This window comes from Pezoporus occidentalis, unplaced genomic scaffold, assembly GCF_034315485.1.
Source record: "Pezoporus occidentalis ecotype Australia unplaced genomic scaffold, CSIRO_AGI_Poc_V1 ctg54, whole genome shotgun sequence".
In the NCBI taxonomy this organism is placed as follows: domain Eukaryota; kingdom Metazoa; phylum Chordata; class Aves; order Psittaciformes; family Psittacidae; genus Pezoporus; species Pezoporus occidentalis.
The window spans coordinates 6,236,601-6,256,334 of record NW_026915877.1 but is presented as its reverse complement, the minus strand read 5'-3'; the positions used below and the strand labels follow the sequence as shown (position 1 = coordinate 6,256,334).

Sequence of the window (19,734 nt, the reverse complement as noted above, 5' to 3'; positions counted from 1 at the left end):
CAGCTCTTGTTTGAATGCCTTTCAGACCTAGCTTTGCCCCGGGGTCAAGCTTTATCACCAAGTTTTATTCTTACCTGTAATTCATACATTGTCCAGAGGCTTCCTAACAAAATTCGGCCTGCTCAGTGGGGATCATAATTTCTTTGTCAAGAGCAGTTAGCTTTTTTTTACAACAGTAATTTTATTACGGGTCATTTTTAAACGTCATCCCTTGTACACAAATGCAGATCTTTCACTCAGCAGGGAGTCTACAGAAAGTATTGGTGGCTATGACAGACAAAAACCTGCGGAGATCTGCTGCTTCTGCTCTGTGTTTTCTCCACAGAATCTGCTCCACCAGCACCACCTCAGGTAGAGAGTGTGACACCTAATTTCCTTCCTTCAGCTGATCTGGCTAATACCAAACCCCATGCATGGCCTCCAGTGATCCAGGTGGGATGCCATCTACCCTCCCCATGAGTATCCATGCATCAGCACATCGGTGGTGCATAGTGTTTCCACCATTAAACAAATGGTGGAAACAAATGCAAAAACACACATTCTTGAAGTGACTGTGATTTTACCAAAGTACCATTCCAGCAGTTTTGGTTTGGTTCCATTTATTAGATTAATATACACCATGCCCCCCCCAAATAATAAAGTTTTGAAACAACTTTACCTTCATCAGTATTTCTCTTTTGTTTTGTGCACTATAGCTCTTCCAAATGAAAAGTCTATTTAATCAGAAAACAAATGTATCAATGTCCGTATTGATTTACACAAGACCTTCCTTTACTGCTCCTCCTCCAGTCTTTGATGGTAAATAAGATTATAACCTTCTACAGATTATTTTTTTTTTCAATCTACATAGAATAAGTGAACAATTTCCCTTCAATGTTTTAAAAATTAACTGGATATAACCAGTGATACTGACAGCCTTTGCTATTAATTTGAGGCTTATACTCATTTTTGCAATCACCACTATTGAATAAAAAAAGGATTATCAATCATCTCACTGTCTGCATTTCATACGCTAGGAAAATGATATCATGTTCAAATCACCATTACTGTAGGAAAATATTTAGGACCCTTCTGTTTTTTCTCCCACTCTGAAAAAAAGTGACATCTGTTTTGCTGCAATTAAGGAGAAATGCAAATGCATACACAAGTAATAAAAGCTCAAAACTACATTTTGTCACTGCTATTTGACAGCTGTGGCGGTAACCTTTGAAATAAATCCTCTGCTGAAAAATACTTTAAAAAATTTGAGAGATTTTTCAGAAGCCAACCAGGGTCTTGAAGGTGAGGTTGATGCAGAATGCGGAAACTGGACTGGGTCCCAATTTCTCAAGATATTGAGAGATTACAATTTCTTGAACACATATTTCTTAAAAATGCTGAGAAATGCCAAATTCATCTGCTTTCCTAAGTACAGAGTCTCAGAACCTTAACGCTGCTGAAGGCTCGACATAGGACTTAACTCTTTCTGAAAGCTGATCCTACAGAGGTCTCCATGAAGTCTCCATTCCTCTTGCACCACTTTCCCTGTTCGCACAGAACTGGCCGCAGTGAGATGTTGCTTTGCTTCCTTCTTAAGGACAGATCTAGAAAGTGGTAACAAAAGTTGAAACTCATTCGGCATAATTTTTTATCAAATTTGGTTTTGCATCTGTGGAAAAAGAGAACATTCTTGGTCAGCTTTTGTTTTGCCTTGTGTTTGTTTGGTTTTTAATTGGTGTTGAAAAAAAAGATTGCACATTTCCCCCCAAACTGAAAAATTTCAAATCGAATGTATGGATGACTTGGTTGGACTCTAGACTGTAGCTCTTGAATACAGGTTTACAAGGTCACAGAAAGGATCTAGTGTAGTTAGAAAACTCATCAGAGAAGGAAGGATGAAGGCCACATGGTGCATGCACTGTTTTGCATTTTACTGCTGGGTTCTTTGCTATGAAACATGTTTTTGGTGAACTTAATTCTCCAGTCAGTGCAGGATGACCTGAGCTTTGCCAGTGACTTGAACAAGAGCAAGAAGGGAAAGGAGTGGTATGTTAACATCAGAAGGATCTATGGTGGTTGGAGGTAGGAAGGGGATTTGCAAGACACAAGGAAGAAAACACAGAGAGGGATGAAATGAGAGAAACAGAAAGCAAGGCAAAGCAGAAAGAACAAAATGAAAGATGGGGAAAGTAGCAAATAAACTGGAGAAATGGGGAAGCCTAGAAACAACTTTATAATTTGGCAAAAGCATGTAGTTGTTTGTCCCCAGAAGACTTCCAAGTTTCAGCAGCTTACAGATCAAAGACTTCCCAAGTCAGAGAATGTGTTATATTTTATAGCCAATTTTTTTCATAAATTTGTCTACTCTGTCCTTAAAAACTTTTGGCATCTGTGGAATTTTGTAGCCAAGTCCCATAATTTAACTTTACACCATGACACTATCTACTTTATTGTTTTGAACCTGTCACCAATTGGTTCATCTGGAACCCCTACGTTTTATATTGAAGAAATGGCAAAGCAAGCAGTTCCTGTAATAGAATCATAGAATAGTTAGGGTTGGAAAGGACCTTAAGATAATCTAGTTCCAACCCCCCTGCCATGGGCAGGGACACATCACACTAAACCGTGTCACCCGAGGCTCTGTCCAGCCTGGCCTTGAACACCGTCAGAGATGGAGAATTCACAACTTCCCTGCGCAACCCATTCCAGTGCCTCACCACCCTTACAGTAAAGAACTTCCTTCTTATATCAAATCTAAACTTCCCCTGTTTAAGTTTTAACCAGTTACTCCTTGTCCTATCACTACAGTCCCTAATGAAGAGTCCCTCCCCAGCATCCTTGTAGGCCCCCTTCAGATACTGGAAGGCTGCTCTGAGGTCTCCACGCAGCCTTCTCTTCTCCAGGCTGAACAGCCCCAACTTTCTCAGCCTGTCTTCATACGGGAGGTGCTCCAGCCCCCTGATCATCTTCGTGGCCCTGCTCTGGACTTGTTCCATATGCTTTCCATATCCTTTTTATGTTGAGGACACCAGAACTGCACACAATACTCCAAGTGAGGTCTCACAAGAACAGAGTAGAGGGGCAGGATCACCTCCTTCGACCTGCAGGCCACACTCCTTTTGATGCAGCCCAGGATACAGTTGGCTTTCTGGGCTGCGAGCGCACACTGAAGCCGGCTCATGTTCATTTTCTCATCAGCCAACACCCCCAAGTCCTTCTCCGCAGGGCTGCTCTGAATCTCTTCTCTGCTCAACCTGTAGCTGTGCCTGGGATTGCTCCGACCCACGTGTAGCATGGTTAAACTTCATAAGGTTGGCATCAGCCCACCTCACAAGCGTGTCAAGGTCCCTCTGGATGGCATTCCTTCCCTCCAGTGTATCAACCAAACCACACAGCTTGGTGTCATCGGCAAAATTGCTGAGGGCACACTCAATCCCACTGTCCATGTCAGTGACAAAGATGTTAAACAAGACGGTCCAAACACCGATCCCTGAGAGACACCACTCATTACTGGTCTCCAGCTGGACATTGAGCCATTGACCACAACTCTGTGTGCGGCCATCCAGCCAGTTCTTTATCCACTGAGTGGTACATCCACCAAATTGATGTCCCTAAAATTTAGAGACAAGGGTGTTGTAAAGGACAGTGTCGAACGCTTTGCACAAGTCCAGGTAGATGACATCAACAGCTCTACCCCTGTCCATCAGTTCCATAGCCCCATCATAGAAAGCCACCAAATTGGTCAGGGAGGATTTCCCCTTAGTGAAGCCATGCTGGCTGTCACCAAGCACCTTGTTGTTTTTCATGTGCCTTAGCATGCCTTCCAGGACAATTGCTCCAAGATTTTGCCAGGCACAGAGGTGAGACTGACTGGTCTGCAGTTCCCTGGGTCATCCATTTTCCCCTTCTTGAAAATGCGGGTTATATTTCCCTTTTTCCAGTCGTTGGGATCCCCACCTGACTGCCGTGATTTTTCAAGTATGATGGACAGTGGCTTAAACTTCTTCAGTAACTTAAGATTTTATAGACCTCTAGCTAACTTTTTTTAAGTAGGCCATCAACTCTACACAGAGTTGAAGATGGAGGCACAGCACAAATATTAACAGTGACATAATTATTTTCTCTTTCTCTGTCTTACCAGTTGCTGGCAAAGTCCTACAGGTTGGATCATGAGATTCACCAGTGGGTGCTGTTACGAAGATCATCACTCTATGTTGTGATGGAGTATCTGTCCCAGGCCTTGCTGACACAATGGTCACTGATAGCTATCTACTGCTCAGAATGCTTTTTAGCCTTGGTCTGACTTGGAATTGGGAATCTACCAAAAGGACTGTCAATTCAGCCATAGCAACTTCCTAGTAACATGTATGTAGTCAGATGTTAGAAAGAGGAGGGCAGTCTTAGGACTTGAGGACTTTCAGAAATTTTTTCAAAGATGGTCTTGATTTGCTAGCTATATCTGTATTTGTCTATGGATAACCTCCGAGTCCAGGACCCAAAAGTAGGTTTAATGGGTTCATTCTATACATTTGAAGTTTGGGAAAGGAACGGTACAATCTTACTGCACACACACAAGTTGATCCCAAAATAACTATGACCTGCCAATGTAATCACAAAAACAAGACACTGAGAGGCCTTGGGAGCAATGTTCCTAGCAGAGTTTGGAAGGGATTAATAAAATTGTCCTTGGTGCTGGCAAGATACCCTCCAGAACACTGTATGCCATTCTAGTCATCTCTGTTGAAGATAAATAAATAATAATGAAACTGGAGCAGAAAGTAATTGCTAAGATGAGGGAGAGAGCAAAGTTAGGGGAGCTCATCTAGCTTAGCATAGTCAAACAACTCCTAAGGGGGACATTTTTGCCTGTAAGTGCACAAAGAGGAAAAAGGATAAATGCTATGGAGTGGGAGCTATTTAAGGCCAATGCTGGCACAAGAATACGTGGATTTAAACCAGTCATAAATATATATTTAGCAAGAAAATCAGAAGAAGGTTCTGGGAACAGCTTCCCAATGGGAATAATGGTGGCAAAAGAGCTGAAGATGAAACTTGATACATTTATGAAAGGATATATATATATCATTTGCAAAGGCTGAATGGCTGCAGCAACCCAGGAAATCCCTCCACCTTATGCTTCAGTTTATTTTGAGCCTTTACAGGCAAAGAGTAGCATTTCACCCTCCCATTCCTCTTCCTGCTCCAGCCATCTGCAGTCGGTCTTCAGCACCTCTCTTAAAAGCTGCTTAAAGATTGGACACCAAACTTATCTTGCACTTCTGAATTCTGTTTTGCTGTTCCTCAGAAAGGAAAAGTTTAGTAAAGCATTGCCTAATTTATATATGCATAAATTTGTATTTAATATATCTTCTCATACACGTAAAGAACTATGTTTCATCCAAACTTTCTTACTTCCAGACCTGCTTATTAACCAACTTGCTACAGCATCCAACCAGTATGTAAGCACTATTTTTCTTCAGGTTGCCCTCCTCAAACGTATTTGATAGCAATTCTCTGGGTAATGCAATCACTAAGCAAACCATGGGAGATATCCTAGTCATATTCCTGCAAGGGACGCCTTCATTTTGGTCCAATGGGTCTAGGAAGTTAAAAAGTGTCTTCAGCAAGGTGTCTTTCACTGCCAGCCTCAAAAACATTTGAGGTGGACTTATGAATTAAACCCAGAATCTGTTATTTTGGGAGATACCAGCCTGGTTACATCATCTAACTTTCACAGAGAAAAAGGACAGATGGTCCTTTCCATTATGTCTCTTTCCTAGGAGTATAAGAAATGGTTTAATTTAGCTTTTGTTTTTGTTCCCTGCAAATTTTTGGAGATGCCCAGCATCCCTCCATATAACAAATGGCTTCTTTCAAAGGTATGTTATCTTTGACCTCACATTACTTGCTGTCCAATATGAAAAAGACATGAAGATTTTTCATTGATACTTTTTTGAGGAAGGCAAATTTATAAATGTATTTGCCTAGTAACCCTGTTTCTTCAAATGTAATGTCTAGCTAGCTCTTTCCTGATCCCTTAGCAGTTGGGGCAGATGCTAATCTCCAGCAGATTTCATTCCTGATGCTTTACAGAAGTCACACATATCAAACTGCCTTAAAGTATTTCTTTGTGTTACCTCCATAGGCTAACATTTCACCTGTCTGCACACAAAAGGAAAACAATCACAACCCTCACAATCTGTTGTACCAAATAATGAGATGGAAACTGGCAACTGAGACTGCAGCCAGTGTTCGTAGTCAGCTCAGGCTGCCACAGGCTACCTGATGGTCTTTTTCCTGCAAATCATTAACACCAGCAATGTCCAAAGGCTTAAAGAAGTTTTCTGCATAGAGTGCAAAGAACTCTGTACAACGGGATTGATTTGCTAAAGTTCTGAAGGAATTTAAAGGTTGATTTTGAGAAACAGTGCTTTTTCCTATCTGGGTAACTGTCACTTATGGGGCTAAAAGGGGGGACAGAAAGCTCCATGAAAACAGCATGACCACTACCGGTGAGCCAGCCGCTGTGATCCAGTGGGGCACTTCATCTACCTACCCCCGGGCCCGGATGCCGGCAGAACGTGCAGGCAGCGGGAATAGCAGGCGGCCCTCTCCTGGCCCTCTTCCTGCCCCAGGGCCTGGGCGACTGCAGGGGGCAGTAGGTGCTCACGATCGGAGAGAGGGCAACGGCTCCGCGCCAGCCGAGGTCGCTCAGCTTTACGCTGAGCCCCACAACGGCAGCCCCGGGGGGGAGGGAGAGAGAACGAGGCCCCTGGCGATGGGCAAACCTTCCCCTCCCCATATCCCCGCGGGCCTCAGGGTCGCACGGTGTCCATTCCGCTTTCCAGGAGCCAGTTATGTAAGTCAGCTACACCCGGACTGGGCACCTCAGAGGGCGGGGGCAGCCGCCGTGGCACCTACCCGCCTTACGGGGCCACCTGACTGGGGAAAGGGTAGGAAGGGAGAAGCCCCCGTCCTCCCGCCCGCCGCAGGCCCCGAACGCCGGTAGGCCACGGGAGCGCAAAGAGCAGGAAGCGGCGCAGCTCCCGCGGGCGGAGCCGGTGTCGGCAGAGAGCGGAGGCGGGGCCAAGCGCGCTCCCGCTCCGCTCCACACCTCACCTCAGATCCCTACCCTCCACGTGACTTGTCGCAGCACTACCGCTTGGCGCGGTGACCGGGACTTCTCCTCCCGGCTGCCGTATCCCTCCGCCCACCGGCCCCCCATTCCCGCAGGAAAGAAGGAGCACGGGGTGCGGCGAGGTGAGGGGCGGGAGGGTCCGTGGGTGGCACCGAAGGAGGCAGAAAGGTGACGGGGTAAGGTGACGGTTGGCCGGTTCGTGAGGGACTACTTTCTCTATACGGCGGAGGCGGCAGAGGGGGCAGAGGGGGCGGGGCGGCCTCTCCTCTCGGAAGCTGCAGCCATGATGGGAGTCTAACGCTGGCGCGGCGCTGCTGGGCGCGGAGCAGGCCGGGGGGATGAGCCAGGCCGCGCTGCTGGCCCGCACGCCCTGAGGAGCCGCCGCTGCTGCCGCCGGCCCGCCGCGGAGCGCCCACCCGGCGGCGCGGCCCCACCGCGCGGCTCCGGGCCCGCAGCCGCTACCGCCGCCCCAGGCGGGGAGCGGAGCGGGGCGGAGCGGGGCCGGGCCGGGGGGGCGCCCCGCGCCGCTGTCACCATTGCTGGGGCCCGGAGCGCCGGAGAGCTGCTCTCTCCGCCTCCGCCTCGCTCGCCTCAAAGACGGCGGCGGCGGCGGCACTCTCAGGGACTTGGCCCGGCTCCGGACCTTCTCTGCTCGCCCGCCGCCGCCGCCGCTGCTGCTCCCGCCCCGCTCGGCGCAGCGGCGGCAGGAGGAGGAGGAGGAGGGGGCAGCCGCCGGGAGCCGCCGCCGCGGAGGGAGGCGGGCCCGCCTGGGGCTGAGCCGCCGGCGCAGCAGGCCCCACGCCCGGGGCCGCGCGGCGGCCGCCGGCCCACCGCCGCCTCCCGGTCCCGCGCCCCGCCGCCGCTCGGCCCCTGCACGCAGTCCCGGAGCGGCCCCCGGCTGCCAGACATGACCGCCATCATCAAAGAGATCGTCAGCAGGAACAAAAGGCGATACCAGGAGGATGGCTTCGACCTGGATCTGACCTGTATCCTCCCGCCGGGGACGGTGCACGGCACCGGGCGCTGCACGTACAGCTATTGCATCAGACCTGCGCGGTGGTTACCTAACGCGCTTCCCGGTGCCGCTTCGCCGGGAGGCCGGCGGTTGCTGCCGGGGTTCGCCCGGGCCGCCGCGCCTTCCCCCGCCACCGTGCCGCCTCGGCCTGCTTTTGTCAGGACGGCCGCCGAGCCGGGGCCCGGCAGCCGGGCAGATTAACGGGAGCTCCGTGGTGGCGAGGATTAACGATAGCGCTCCTTGGCGGTTGCAGTCGGCCAAGCTGCCTGCTGGCTTGCCTGCTGTCACCCCCCTTGTCGTGGAGGTGCTGTCCTACCCCCGCCTGGGGAGCTCCTGCCTGCTCTGGAGCAACGCGGGTCTGCTGCTTACCTTTGGTTGTGTTGATTTTTCTGGCATACATAGCTAATGTGTGTGTCCTGTCGTGACTCATGTCTAGAGTACTTTTTAAAAATATTTTTTTATTTTTATTTAGTAACAGCTCTTGACTTACAAATATCATAGCAGGTCTGTCACTTGGGTTGCTTCAGTCTTCGCGGCAGGAGAGATGAAGCTGGTGTCCTCTGTCCTGATTTTCAGTAAGGCAGAGTTTGTGCTGCCTGTCCTTTATCTTCAGTAAGGCAGAGTTTGTGCTGTGTTGCCATATGATGCAGCAAGGTTTCTCGACGACTAGAGGTGGCAATCTCTTCTTCCAAATTAAAAAATACCTCTTTTCTGAATGCGATGCATGAACTGCACTTCGACATAATCTCAGATACGCTAAACACGAGGATGTGTTGCAAATGAGAGCACGTTGGGTCTCATTGAGGAGGACTTTTGAGGAGTGTAATTCTGAAATACATAATTACTATGCAATTACGACTAATGAGTCAAACCATAGAGAAGCATTGCTAGTGTATAGCTTTGGTGGCCTTTCAAACAGATGTGCTGTAGTGGTGACAGATGTTTAGCTTTGAATGCCTTGCAGAGTTATGTAGAGGCTGTGCTGTGGGCACGGTCTATCTGGTGGAGAAAGATCATCGCTGAGAAGTGTGGTTCTTACTCCACAGCCTAAAAGTTGGGACTGTCGTAGGAAAAATGAATATTGATAGTAGTAGTCAGAGCTGGACTTGCCCCATAGGAAGAGTGCTTTCTGTTCTCCAGCAGGGTGAGGATAAAATCTGTTGGGTTTTGGAGCAATTACACTTGTGTCATATCAAGCGCTACAAATAAGTCTGAATCCTAGGCAGCATCAAAAACAGTAACAGCTGTAACTAGTGCATAACTTGTGCTATTGCACTGAGCCTTTGCCTAAAATTTTAGTGGGTTTAAACTGACCTGGAACATTCTTGACTTTAGCAGGTGGCTGCTGAGCTTTTAGTTAAAAAGCAGCAGCTCTAGTACGTAATGCCTGCGTTATGTTCATGGTACTGATAAAATACAACTTTGGGCTTGCATTTTTAAATGGTTGCACTTGGTAATTTTGTTGGCCTACAGCTAGGACAGCTGTAACACTGCCACAGGGCAGCGCAGCACTTGCTGTTTGACTTAATGGCAGAAGCCTTAAGTTAGATTTTTTTTTTTTTTTTTTTTAATTCTCTGAGAGATGGGTTTGCCAGGAACTTTGAGGTTATGAGAAGAGTTAAGTGGTGGCAAAACGAGGTTTTGGCTTTACAGTTGCAAAGATTGGTGTTTCAGTTATCTCTGCCCAGATGTGTCATTGGTAGGGAGAGTTTTGGTTTGTTTTTTTTTGACCGAACCAGATCTTTTTAACTAGTCATTTGCTGCCAGCAACAAAATTGGTGAATGTTGAACCTTGATTTTCTTGCTCAAGGTTGCTAATGATATGCCAAATGGAGTTTATTGTTTATTTTTTACTTTTTCACTTGATAACGGTATTCTTACAATTTTGCATTAGAAGTAGGCCAGTGAACGCTGTGTTTAAGTTAGGTTTGTTTTTGTTTTTTTTTTTTTTTTTTTAGAAGGAGCAGCTAGCTGGAATTTTGTCATGAAATTTATGTAAGAGGTGTGGTTTTTTTCTGATTGCAAAAATCTCTGGAAGAAGCTTATACTGAGTCTTTTTTTTGTCTCGTAGCTGCACGTTTTGAACACATAATTAATGAATAAAGACTGCTGTCTGCATAGTATACTGGCTTTGCTTAAAGGCTGATGTTGCTGCAGAAGTGAAAGCATAACTTTTTTTTTTTTAATCACTTTGTGCGGGCTTTTTAGAGATATTCTTTTTGTAGGGCTTTGGTGGAGTTGTTGCTCATCGTACGTGGTAGCTGGGAAGTAATCTCTTTACTTTGCACATGTAGAAGGGAGGACCAAGCTGGGAGTTATCTCTTCAACCATGCAACGTTAGATGAAGAAAGAGAGGGCTTGCTTGGGAAGGTATGTGGTGTGTGGTAAGAGGTTTGATAGTCTGAAGTTCTCAAAAGTACTTCTCAATGTGTGCTGGAGTTTAAAATTTTGAGACCAAGCAAGCTACCATCTGCATTTCTGCTGCTGGTTAGCTTTACTTCCATGTGCACCCATATCTGTAGGAGTGTCTTCTATTACAGATTACTGGTTATTTCAGGGTAGTTGCTTCTGTCAAGCTAAAAGAGAAAGCCTCGCATGAGCTGGATAGCCCAGTGTTTGGGCTTTTTAGCCAGGATATAGGAAATAGAGATGTGAATGCCTCCTGCAGTAAATGTTTCTGTACAAGTAGTTCAGTGGTGGTGGCTTCAAAATGCTCAATACGTGGGGATTGCTACCCTAGCTTTAGGAGTTGAGGAATAAAATGAATCTACAGTGAGTCCAGGTGAGGTGCCTGATGTCCAGCCTGTATTCTATGCTCTTTTACACATATTTGAGGGAGGGTTTGTATCTTGGTTTCCTTGGTAGGCAAAGAGCTGCAATCTGCATATTTCAGTAATGGCAGATTATTGCAGGGAACACCTAAGTACCAGAAGGTGGGCTGGGTTAGGCACTGGAGTGCCAAAGCCCCCTTCAAGGACCTCTTTCTATTTTTTTTTTTTTTTTTTCCCCCTCTCCTCTGGTGTCTGTGCCAAATCATTTGGACTGGTGCTGATGAATATATCCTACAGTACACCATGGTTAGGACTCTCAGTTCCTGTTTAGTTGGTTAAGAATTTTTCCTGTGTGGATAATGTGGGATTTTTAGGAAAGGAAAATAATAACTTTTCAAAATCAGTAGTTTTGTGTACACAGTATGAGAATAGTCTTATGTGCTAATTACGAAATAAGTGTGTTTAAAAAGCATTGACATTTCTTTCCATCTAGTCAAATGTTCTAATCTCCCTGTATAATCTTTTGACCCTGTTGGAAAAAGTATTTTGAAATTAGGAGAGGAAAGGGTTTTACAGATGGAGACATAAAATCAGCCTTTATAATACTGCAGATAATTGTATTTACTCCTGATTTGTTTGGGTTTCTATTTAATTTCTGTAGTACTGGATACCTTTTGGAAAATTTGGATTAATGGCTTTCTTATAGGATGCTTGCATTTCTTCATGATGCAATGACCAATATATTTTCCGACGCACAATATTCTTTGGTATTTCCAAAATTGTGTGGCTTGTTTCTTGACCGTTTTACTGTAGAGAACAGTGTAAAGAGAAGGCTTGCATGCAAATCTTGCACATTGCATTGGTTGTGTCTGACTTAAGAGGCCCATGCATAACTGAGTTTAGCAAGTGCCTTAACTATTTAAGCCTAAAGTGGAAAAAATCGTGTAACTGCTTCTTGTGCCCATAGTTAAACTGTCTTGTATTTCCAGGCCTTCCTTGTGAAAATGGCCATCTAGCCTGAGCATAGGGTGGAGCATGCCAACCCTGATGCTTAATTGAAGCATACGTAGCTCATGACCCACGTAGTCATGTAAACTGCAGCAGTATTCAGTAAAGACTAGATGTTGGGTGTAGTTTATTTACAAGGTGTAGTTTGTCTCATAATAAAAAGTCAGAGAATGCTAAAATTGCAAGTGGGAGCTTCTTAGGATATCATACTGCTTTATGCTATTTGCAGTCCTAAAACTGTTTGTTTTTTTAATGAAATTTTAAACTATGTTACTTCACTCAAAATGGCTCAGCTTCCAGGAAAAAAATGAATTAGTGGCATGAGGTACATACTGTGTTTAAAAATAGAGCCCAAGTTGGAAATGCTATTCATTTAAAATATTTGATCTCATTTTAAAATTGAAGTTTCTTAGATGCTTTTTAACAAGTTTTTCATGCACACAAGTCCAGTAAGGGCTGGTAAGGTTTTAGAAGAAACCAACTAGCAATGCATTTTATTGGTGGAAAAGTATTTCTTTGTTCCAAACTAAACCGTGTTACTTAGCAGTGTTAAGGGCCTGACAGACTCGTTTTGCCTCTGGAGCCTGGAATGATCTTGGGTTTTGGTCAAGAAGATTCATGCAAGTTTTGCTCTGAATTCATCTAAGTTTGTTTGAATAGACAGAAGGAAAATGGTTCTGGCTGGGGACTTCTCGGGGTTTGATTCAGTTACCTGCTTACAGAGGATGTCTTTGGTCCTGGAAAAATTCATCTTCATCTCTCTGCACTTAGGAAGGATACAGATTTTTTTAATTGTCCAGATGGAGAAGACAAGGTAGTAGTAGATGCAATTGTGTTCATGCATTATTCTCTTCCGGGGTTAGAGATGTGCTTACATTTCCTTACAACCTAAATGAAAAAAATATCTCTTAATATATTGTCCTAGTATGTGCATACTTGTGAATAGTGTTGTTTGACAGCTGAAGCCTATGCACAAAACCCCTACCATTTGAGCCCGTGCTGAGTTGTGCAGCCCTTGCTGCATCCGTTCAATTACCCCAGCCTCTTTCTGCCTTGCTTTTTGACTGCAGTTGCTCAGAAGAGGACTTGAAAGATGCTTGACAAATTAGAGCTCATCTCTTTGTGATTGCTTAAATGTAGTGCAGACTTCCTAATGAACTACTTAATCTTGCATCATCAGAAATTTTTAATCAATGTGCAGCATTGCTGGAGACTGTTTGCACAAGCTGAACACAAAGTTAAAAAATAACTGCCTGTGCATACTTTTAAATTGACAAAAGCTGCACACTGATTCTTGGTTTCACATAGCTCTGCTTTTGAAGTGACAGCTATATGTTCCTTTCAAGATAGGGAAAGAAGTGAGTACAGCTAATGGGGACACTTTACAAAATTATCTTGTACAGTGACTTTTAGGAAAGAAAAACATCTGAAGCTAATCTTCATTGAAATCTGTTTGTAAGCTTAGTTAAATGTCTGTGACAGTCATAACATCCAAAGCTGAATAAAGTGTAAGCCTTACTAGGGCTGGTACTGGGTTTAGGCATTTCTTTTCTAAGGAAAAATCAAAGCTCCTCTTCATTATCTCTTACAGTAAGACTGACAATGTGTTGACTCTTGAGTTGTTTGCAAAGTTACCTTTATTGAGGCTTGTCTGACTTTGGTGAGGACAGTTGGGTCAGTGTTGAGGGCTTCTGGAAATCCCACCTGTTTAGCTCTTTAGCTTTCAGTGTAATTGGTTGGCCATGCATCAACTCTGGGTCCAACTTGAGTCTTGATGAGTTGATGAATTTTGAAAGTGCATCTTTCTAGGAACTTGTGCTAGTCAGAAATGCCTTTCTCTCCTCAAGGTAATTACATGTGACTTCCGCTGACTTCATGAGACTGTTAGAGTGTATTTAGGGAAGGGATATAGCCTTGAGTGTGGAGCTTATGCAACACTTGAAATGGCTATTATTGCCACAGTATAATACATGTAGAAGGATTAGTTGGTTCCTGATGGCTGCTGGGCTGGTGATCAGATTTTTTTTTAGGACAAAAATGTGTTTTTCCTGTGATATCCAGTGGTACAGTTGTATCTCATTTAATAACTTTAATTATAAAAAGTGTTTTGAAGTACAGTGACTACTGTATTTGCTAAATGACATGTTAAAATACTGTGTAGAGGAGTACAGAATTTTCTAATTTTCCTCCAGAAGAGGGGTGACTGTTTTCCATTCTCTTCCTCATAGGATGATTTTTACACCTAATTCTGCTTTGTCATGAAAGCAATTGATAGAATTTGTTTGGTAATAATATTACTGAAAGAATGTGTTTTATTAACACAGTATGTTAAAACTCCTATGCTAAAAAAACATAAAACCATGCCAGAGCTAAATTTCAGATTGCAATATCCACAAAGTTGAAATTTTATGTATAGTTTCTGTCTACCAAGTTGCTTTTGCCAGTTGTGGATCTTGGAGCAGTTTCTAAAATGAAATTATATTTTTAGTGGATTAGTGTTTTTGCCCCATTAATACAGCATAAGTTGGCAAATTATACCTCTGGTACTTTAGCCTAGAGTCTTCCCTCACGACATGTTTAAACAAGAAAATGGTTCTTGTATAATGATTTAAAGGACAATAGTTGCGTTCTGACAAACTGGAAGAAAAGGGAGGGAATAGGCAGCTGAGCTGTCAAATCCCTTAATTATATTACAGTCCAAAAGTTGCTGTCATTAGTCATAACTAACTCCCTTTTAAATCCCACCTCCTTTCTGGTTTGTGTACCCAGAGAGTAATCTGGAATTCAGAGTTACATGTGATTTGTAGTCATTTACTGTGCCTAATGTGGGGTGGATATTGAAGGCCAATTATTGCATAGTTTTTTTCAGGGGGGTAAATGGGATATAGCCTGGAGTTGTGAGTAGTCATTGCTGGATCTGCCTGATGCTTCGTCTTAAAAAGTAGGGTAGTTGTGGGCTCCTTTTGATTTGGCTATTCTGTGGAGGTTTGGGGGATTAAAACTGTACACATTTGTGCATTTTGTGAGTTATTGGGTTGATGATTTCCAGACTGTAAGAAGGGAATTTATTTGAAAATATGGGAGAATTTGTAAGTGGCCTGTAGAGCAGGATCTCTTGTGAAGCATTAAAGGGTTTGTGAGTGTTTGACTCTACTTTGGGTTCAGAGATTTGATGTTAGTTTTTGAATGTATCTTAGTCTCAGATGGATATTTCAGATGTAAACAAATCCTTGTTCCAGTTTCTAATTCAGGCTGTCATCCTCTTTGCTTCTGTCGTCATCTGCCTCATTTACTGTCTTGCCTGTGAGGCCCTTAGAAAAAAAAAACCAGCATGTTTTTTGGAATGGAGGTAAATAATTGTGCAGTTAGGCTGCATATCATGCTGCATAAATCTAGGTTATCTTAATAACGATTTTTAGGCAGCATAGCTGAAGTAGAGGGTCTGTGATTCAAATGGTAATTGACTGTGCAGCTAAAAAATTAAACTCAACTGCTCTGTGTTTGGCATGATGGCTATTGCAAAAGCTGGCATTGTTCCCTTGAAAGATGAAGTCCCAACTTCACAGCACCAACATGCGGCAGTGCTTAAAAACTGCTTAATATCTATTCTTTTATTTATTTATTTATTTATTTTTTTTACTAGTGAAGTGCTTAAGAAATGTCTTTACAATTCTGCCTTTGTGGAGCTGTAGTATAATAGCTTTTAATTGCATGATTAATTTTCATAGAGGCCTCTGCTTAATTCATTGCATTGCCTGGGTATATATCAGGCTAGAGCTAAAGAAGTTGTGTATATTCTGTTCTTTATTTTCTTGAGTGAGTGAGTTAGAGAAGTAATGTCTTTTTTTTTTTTAACATTTAGAGCAGGAAAACATTAGATCTCATTAGAATGAAATTAATATTATGTGCTTGAGGCTTGGTTGAGAAGCGGTTTATGTTTTATGTTTTGTTTTGCTGCTTGCCTTTATCTTTTCTAGGATCACCACCCCCAAATTACTGTTTGATAAATTTATACAAATCATGGGTTTTGTAGCTTGTGTTTTATAAAGCTGTTTAGTGTGACATATTTGTCCTCCAACCCGATAGCTGTTTTAAATTCCCGTGTCTCTGAAAGTTTTGGATGTCCTTTCAGACTTGCAAAAACTTGAGACTGAGCCATTTTTAACTTCCTGTCAGTAAATATCAAAGTAGTGACTCTCTGTGGTGACTTCTTCTTACTGAATAAAATTCTTACATGTTTCTATGGGTTTCTGAGTTAGGATACACTTGTGTACACAGCGATGCTTGGTAAAAGGAGCTTCTCTGCAAAGTGTGGTGCTGTGCTAAGAATGTGTGCCAGGGAGGTCCTGTACTCTGCCTTGAAAAAAATTGTATTAATTTGGTTTGTGGGTTCAGATATGTCAGCTTGTCACTACAGAAATCTTAAACTGAGATGTGCCAGTCAAGCTTCTCATATATATTGCTTCCTACTGAGAAGATCCACTCTGTAGAATTGTTACCTTGGAGACAGTTGCTTAGCCTCACATGCAGCTGTGCAGCTGATTGCACGCTCTTGGTGCAGCTTTTGGTCTCAGGCTGCTTTGTGTTGCTGCAGCTAGTTGGGATGCCAGGGTAGGTATGGTAAGATGGGATGTAGCTTCTTGCAAAGAGTGAGCAGAAACAAAAATACTTCTTACCTGGACCTGTGCAAGTTTTTATGTCTAGAAACTTGCTGAGGTGTTTTGTTCAGTGCTCGGACTTGAAGTTGAGTAAGGAACTGAGGCTAAGTCTTTGACTCCTCAGCTGAAGAGTTCTGTCGTATTTTAGATGAATAACAGCAGTGTGCTGTTGCGTGTTCCTGTTTCTCTTGGCTTTTTCTTAATGGTAAGGGTAGCTTTTTTTTGTCCCGTAATATCGTTGACTGTCTCAGAGGGATTTGCAGCTCTTCACAAGCTTGTGTTTCCTTTACTATCTGCATACTTTTGTATCTTTATTTGTGATTCCAAACCATGTTAAAATGGAAGCTTAAGGCATCTTTTTCTCAGTCATTGTCAAGTAGACATCTTTCATGCTTTTCTCTTACCAGTATTTGTATTTATGCTGTGAGGTTTATGAAGTTGATACTGTGTTTTGAAGAAAACAAAAACATGGTGCCTGCTTATTATGTAGATTGCATGGGGTTTTTTTTCCCAGTTGTTTTGACTGTATTAGCTGTTGACCAAAGCCTCCATATGGCTGACAGCGCCAGGACACTTTTCATACACCTCACAGAAGAAGGGAGACTTTTGCTCTGGGAATACTTTGTAACTGGAATATAGTAAGCATGTCCGAAAGCCTTGCTATGTGATGGAAATGAGTTATGAATGTAGCTGGTTTCTGAGACAACCTGGCAGCCGCATCTTCAGGTACCTGTGGTGTACTTCTTGGCACTGTGGGAATCTGAGTTCCCCTCCAGACCTTGGGGCTGTTGTCAGCCCCATGAGCTCATTTGGACAGGTTTACCTCCTGGATACAAAGGAGCTGCAGGTTTTTTTGTTTCTTGTCTAGGTTGCTGTATTTAAATTACAAGTGGAAAGATTTAGAAAAAAAAAAGGTGGGGGAGGAAAACAAATTGTAGTTGAAATATTGAGCATTAAGGGGTTAAATGCATTTTTCTTCTAAATCATAAAACATTTCTCTTGGCTGCATCTGAGTTGGTCTCTTTTCTCATTCCTGAAGGCACAGATGGTAGAGTTGGCAAGTGCAGCTGACTGGCTACAAGGAATCCTCCATTGCTCTGAAGAACTTTCTTCCTGTTCATTTCCTCTATACTTCCTGACTATCCAGCCTTATAGAAATATAGTAAACTTACTTTGTGTTTCATGTTGGCTAATGGAAATTCTGCCTATTAAAAAAAAGAAAAAAGTGTGCACATGTACAGGTTAAGCAGTATATGTGCTAGGGAGGGTTTTTAGGTTTGGCTGGGTGTATTCTCCTGTATCTTTTGTAGGGATGCTGTCAAGAAAATGGCACTAATAAGAGTTTGGCCATTTGTCAGGACTCCTAAATCTGTTTGAGGATGGAGTGTGGACACTTCTTGTAACACTCCCCCTGTAGCTTCGGGCTGTCAAGCTGTTGAGCAGCAAGAACAGTTCTTTTTTTTTTTCTTCTTCTTGCTGTTACTATATGGGCTTGTTTAAGCTGGAGTTAAAAGGCTTGAGGTTAGCACACTAACGTTTTATGGATGGTAGGGCCAGATGCACTGCTAGACCATGTTGCATGTTACTGAAGTCAGAGTTCAGAGAATTGCAGACAAATTGAGAAAACAGAGCAACTTTCGGAGACTTCAGAGTTGCATTGTTCCTATACTCATCAGTGTTGCTGTCAAATGGGACTGCATAGTTGACAGGTTGGCCACCTCATGCTAGAGGCTGGTTTCCTTTGCACTGTGGTTCTCTGGAGTCAGGAGGGCGATGGGTGATGGATAGCTGAGCAAAACTGGCAGCAGCTTTTGTGTGAATGAGGAGTGGGCTGCTCAGCAGCAGATTAAAGGAAGTACATGTCTTGCTTGCCTGAACTGGAAGTGAAAATTTGTATAGCTGGCAATTGTGAAACTTTTTTCAGGCCATAGATTCACCAATTTAAATCAGTTAAATAAGATTCGTATTTGGAAATTGAGGGTTGGGGAGAAAAGGACCTTTTATTTGCAAGTGTCAGGTTTGAGTTTTACAGCAAGTTTTTAGCTCAGGGCATTGGACAGTGACCATCATTCACAGCATCAGGAGCACTCAGCTTGTTTTAAATTTCCTTTCTAAAGAAAGGTGAAGTCAAAATGCATTGTAGGTCTTCATGAAGCCTTTGATTCTAAAGAGCTAATAGTTTTAAAGTTGTTTTTTATTTGTTTTGATTTATAATCCTTCATCAATGTTTGCTTTAAAAAGTAAAGCTATATGTGAATTCTTAAGCCCTGCATGCTCTAGCATGCTTATAAAACAGGAAGATTAGGTAATTTGCTAGCTGTTTTTCCGTTATAGCTGCCTTCATGAACAGAGTGAGGATAAGGGATTAAATGCATTGTTTGAAATAGGACTTAATAAAATTAATTAGAAATTCTAACAATGCTATAGATACTATTTGATAATGTCAATCATTGGAGGAAAGGCTATAACTGTCTATTTTCTGCATTTTCTTGTGACTGTTACAGAACTTAAGAATTGGTAAATATTTTGGTATGCTTTTTTGGCCTCCTTCCAATATTAGGAAAAATGCTGAATTTGTGATCACAGTCATTTATAGGACCAACCCAAGTAATTTGCTTTTATATCTATATGTATGTAAAATTTAAAGTGTATACTGCAAATTCTTTAATTTGATCTTGTCATAATGGGAATATATAGACAGCTATTTTTAAAAATGATTATAACTGCCAATTTGCATAATGGTACAGGATTTTTCTCATAGCAACTGGGAAGACTATCATCTTTAGCATGTGGGAATTACTTCAGATCTCAAGAATAGCGTTTTATTCAATCTGCAGACAGTATTAGAGCAAAGGCATTTCTGAAGTGGTGTATGGACTGTTTGCTTTAGTATGTCTTCAATATTGATAAAGCATCACTTTTTTTTTTGTTTTGGCATTTGGTAACAAATTATTGTGTTGCTTTCATTTTAAGGTTACTTGGGTATAATGAAATGTCGTCTGTGTTCATTTGAAAGCTGCAGTTTTGTACTTAATAAGCAGCATGAGCTTGGGGATGGCATTTTAATATTTGGCTGTTATGTAGCTTGTATCTGTTTCATGTGCTTGGGTTTTTTCTTCCAACGGCCAGCTACAGTCCCAGCTTCCATGTTTAAAAGATTGACAA

At 43.0% G+C, this 19,734-nt stretch overlaps 1 protein-coding gene and 1 long non-coding RNA gene across 6 annotated transcripts in view; one reads left to right on the top strand and one right to left on the bottom strand.

Moving 5' to 3' along the window:
* Window positions 1-582: 582 nt before the first annotated feature.
* Window positions 583-8,335, bottom strand: LOC134173649 (uncharacterized). Of its 5 annotated transcripts, none has more exons than XR_009968335.1 (3): window positions 8,182-8,335; window positions 5,140-5,273; window positions 583-1,583 (listed from the first exon to the last, which is right to left on the bottom strand). It is a non-coding gene; the product is annotated as an uncharacterized LOC134173649 (long non-coding RNA). The 5 variants fall into 5 exon arrangements; XR_009968339.1 differs by having other exon boundaries at window positions 5,140-5,279; window positions 8,182-8,333; XR_009968336.1 differs by having other exon boundaries at window positions 8,102-8,239.
* PTEN (phosphatase and tensin homolog) overlaps window positions 7,558-19,734 on the top strand; it is a 49,158-nt gene continuing 36,981 nt past the window's right edge. Inside the window, 1 exon segment of the mRNA XM_062637897.1 lies at window positions 7,558-8,103. Coding sequence (XP_062493881.1) covers window positions 8,025-8,103 — 79 coding nt within the window. The 5' untranslated portion in view covers window positions 7,558-8,024.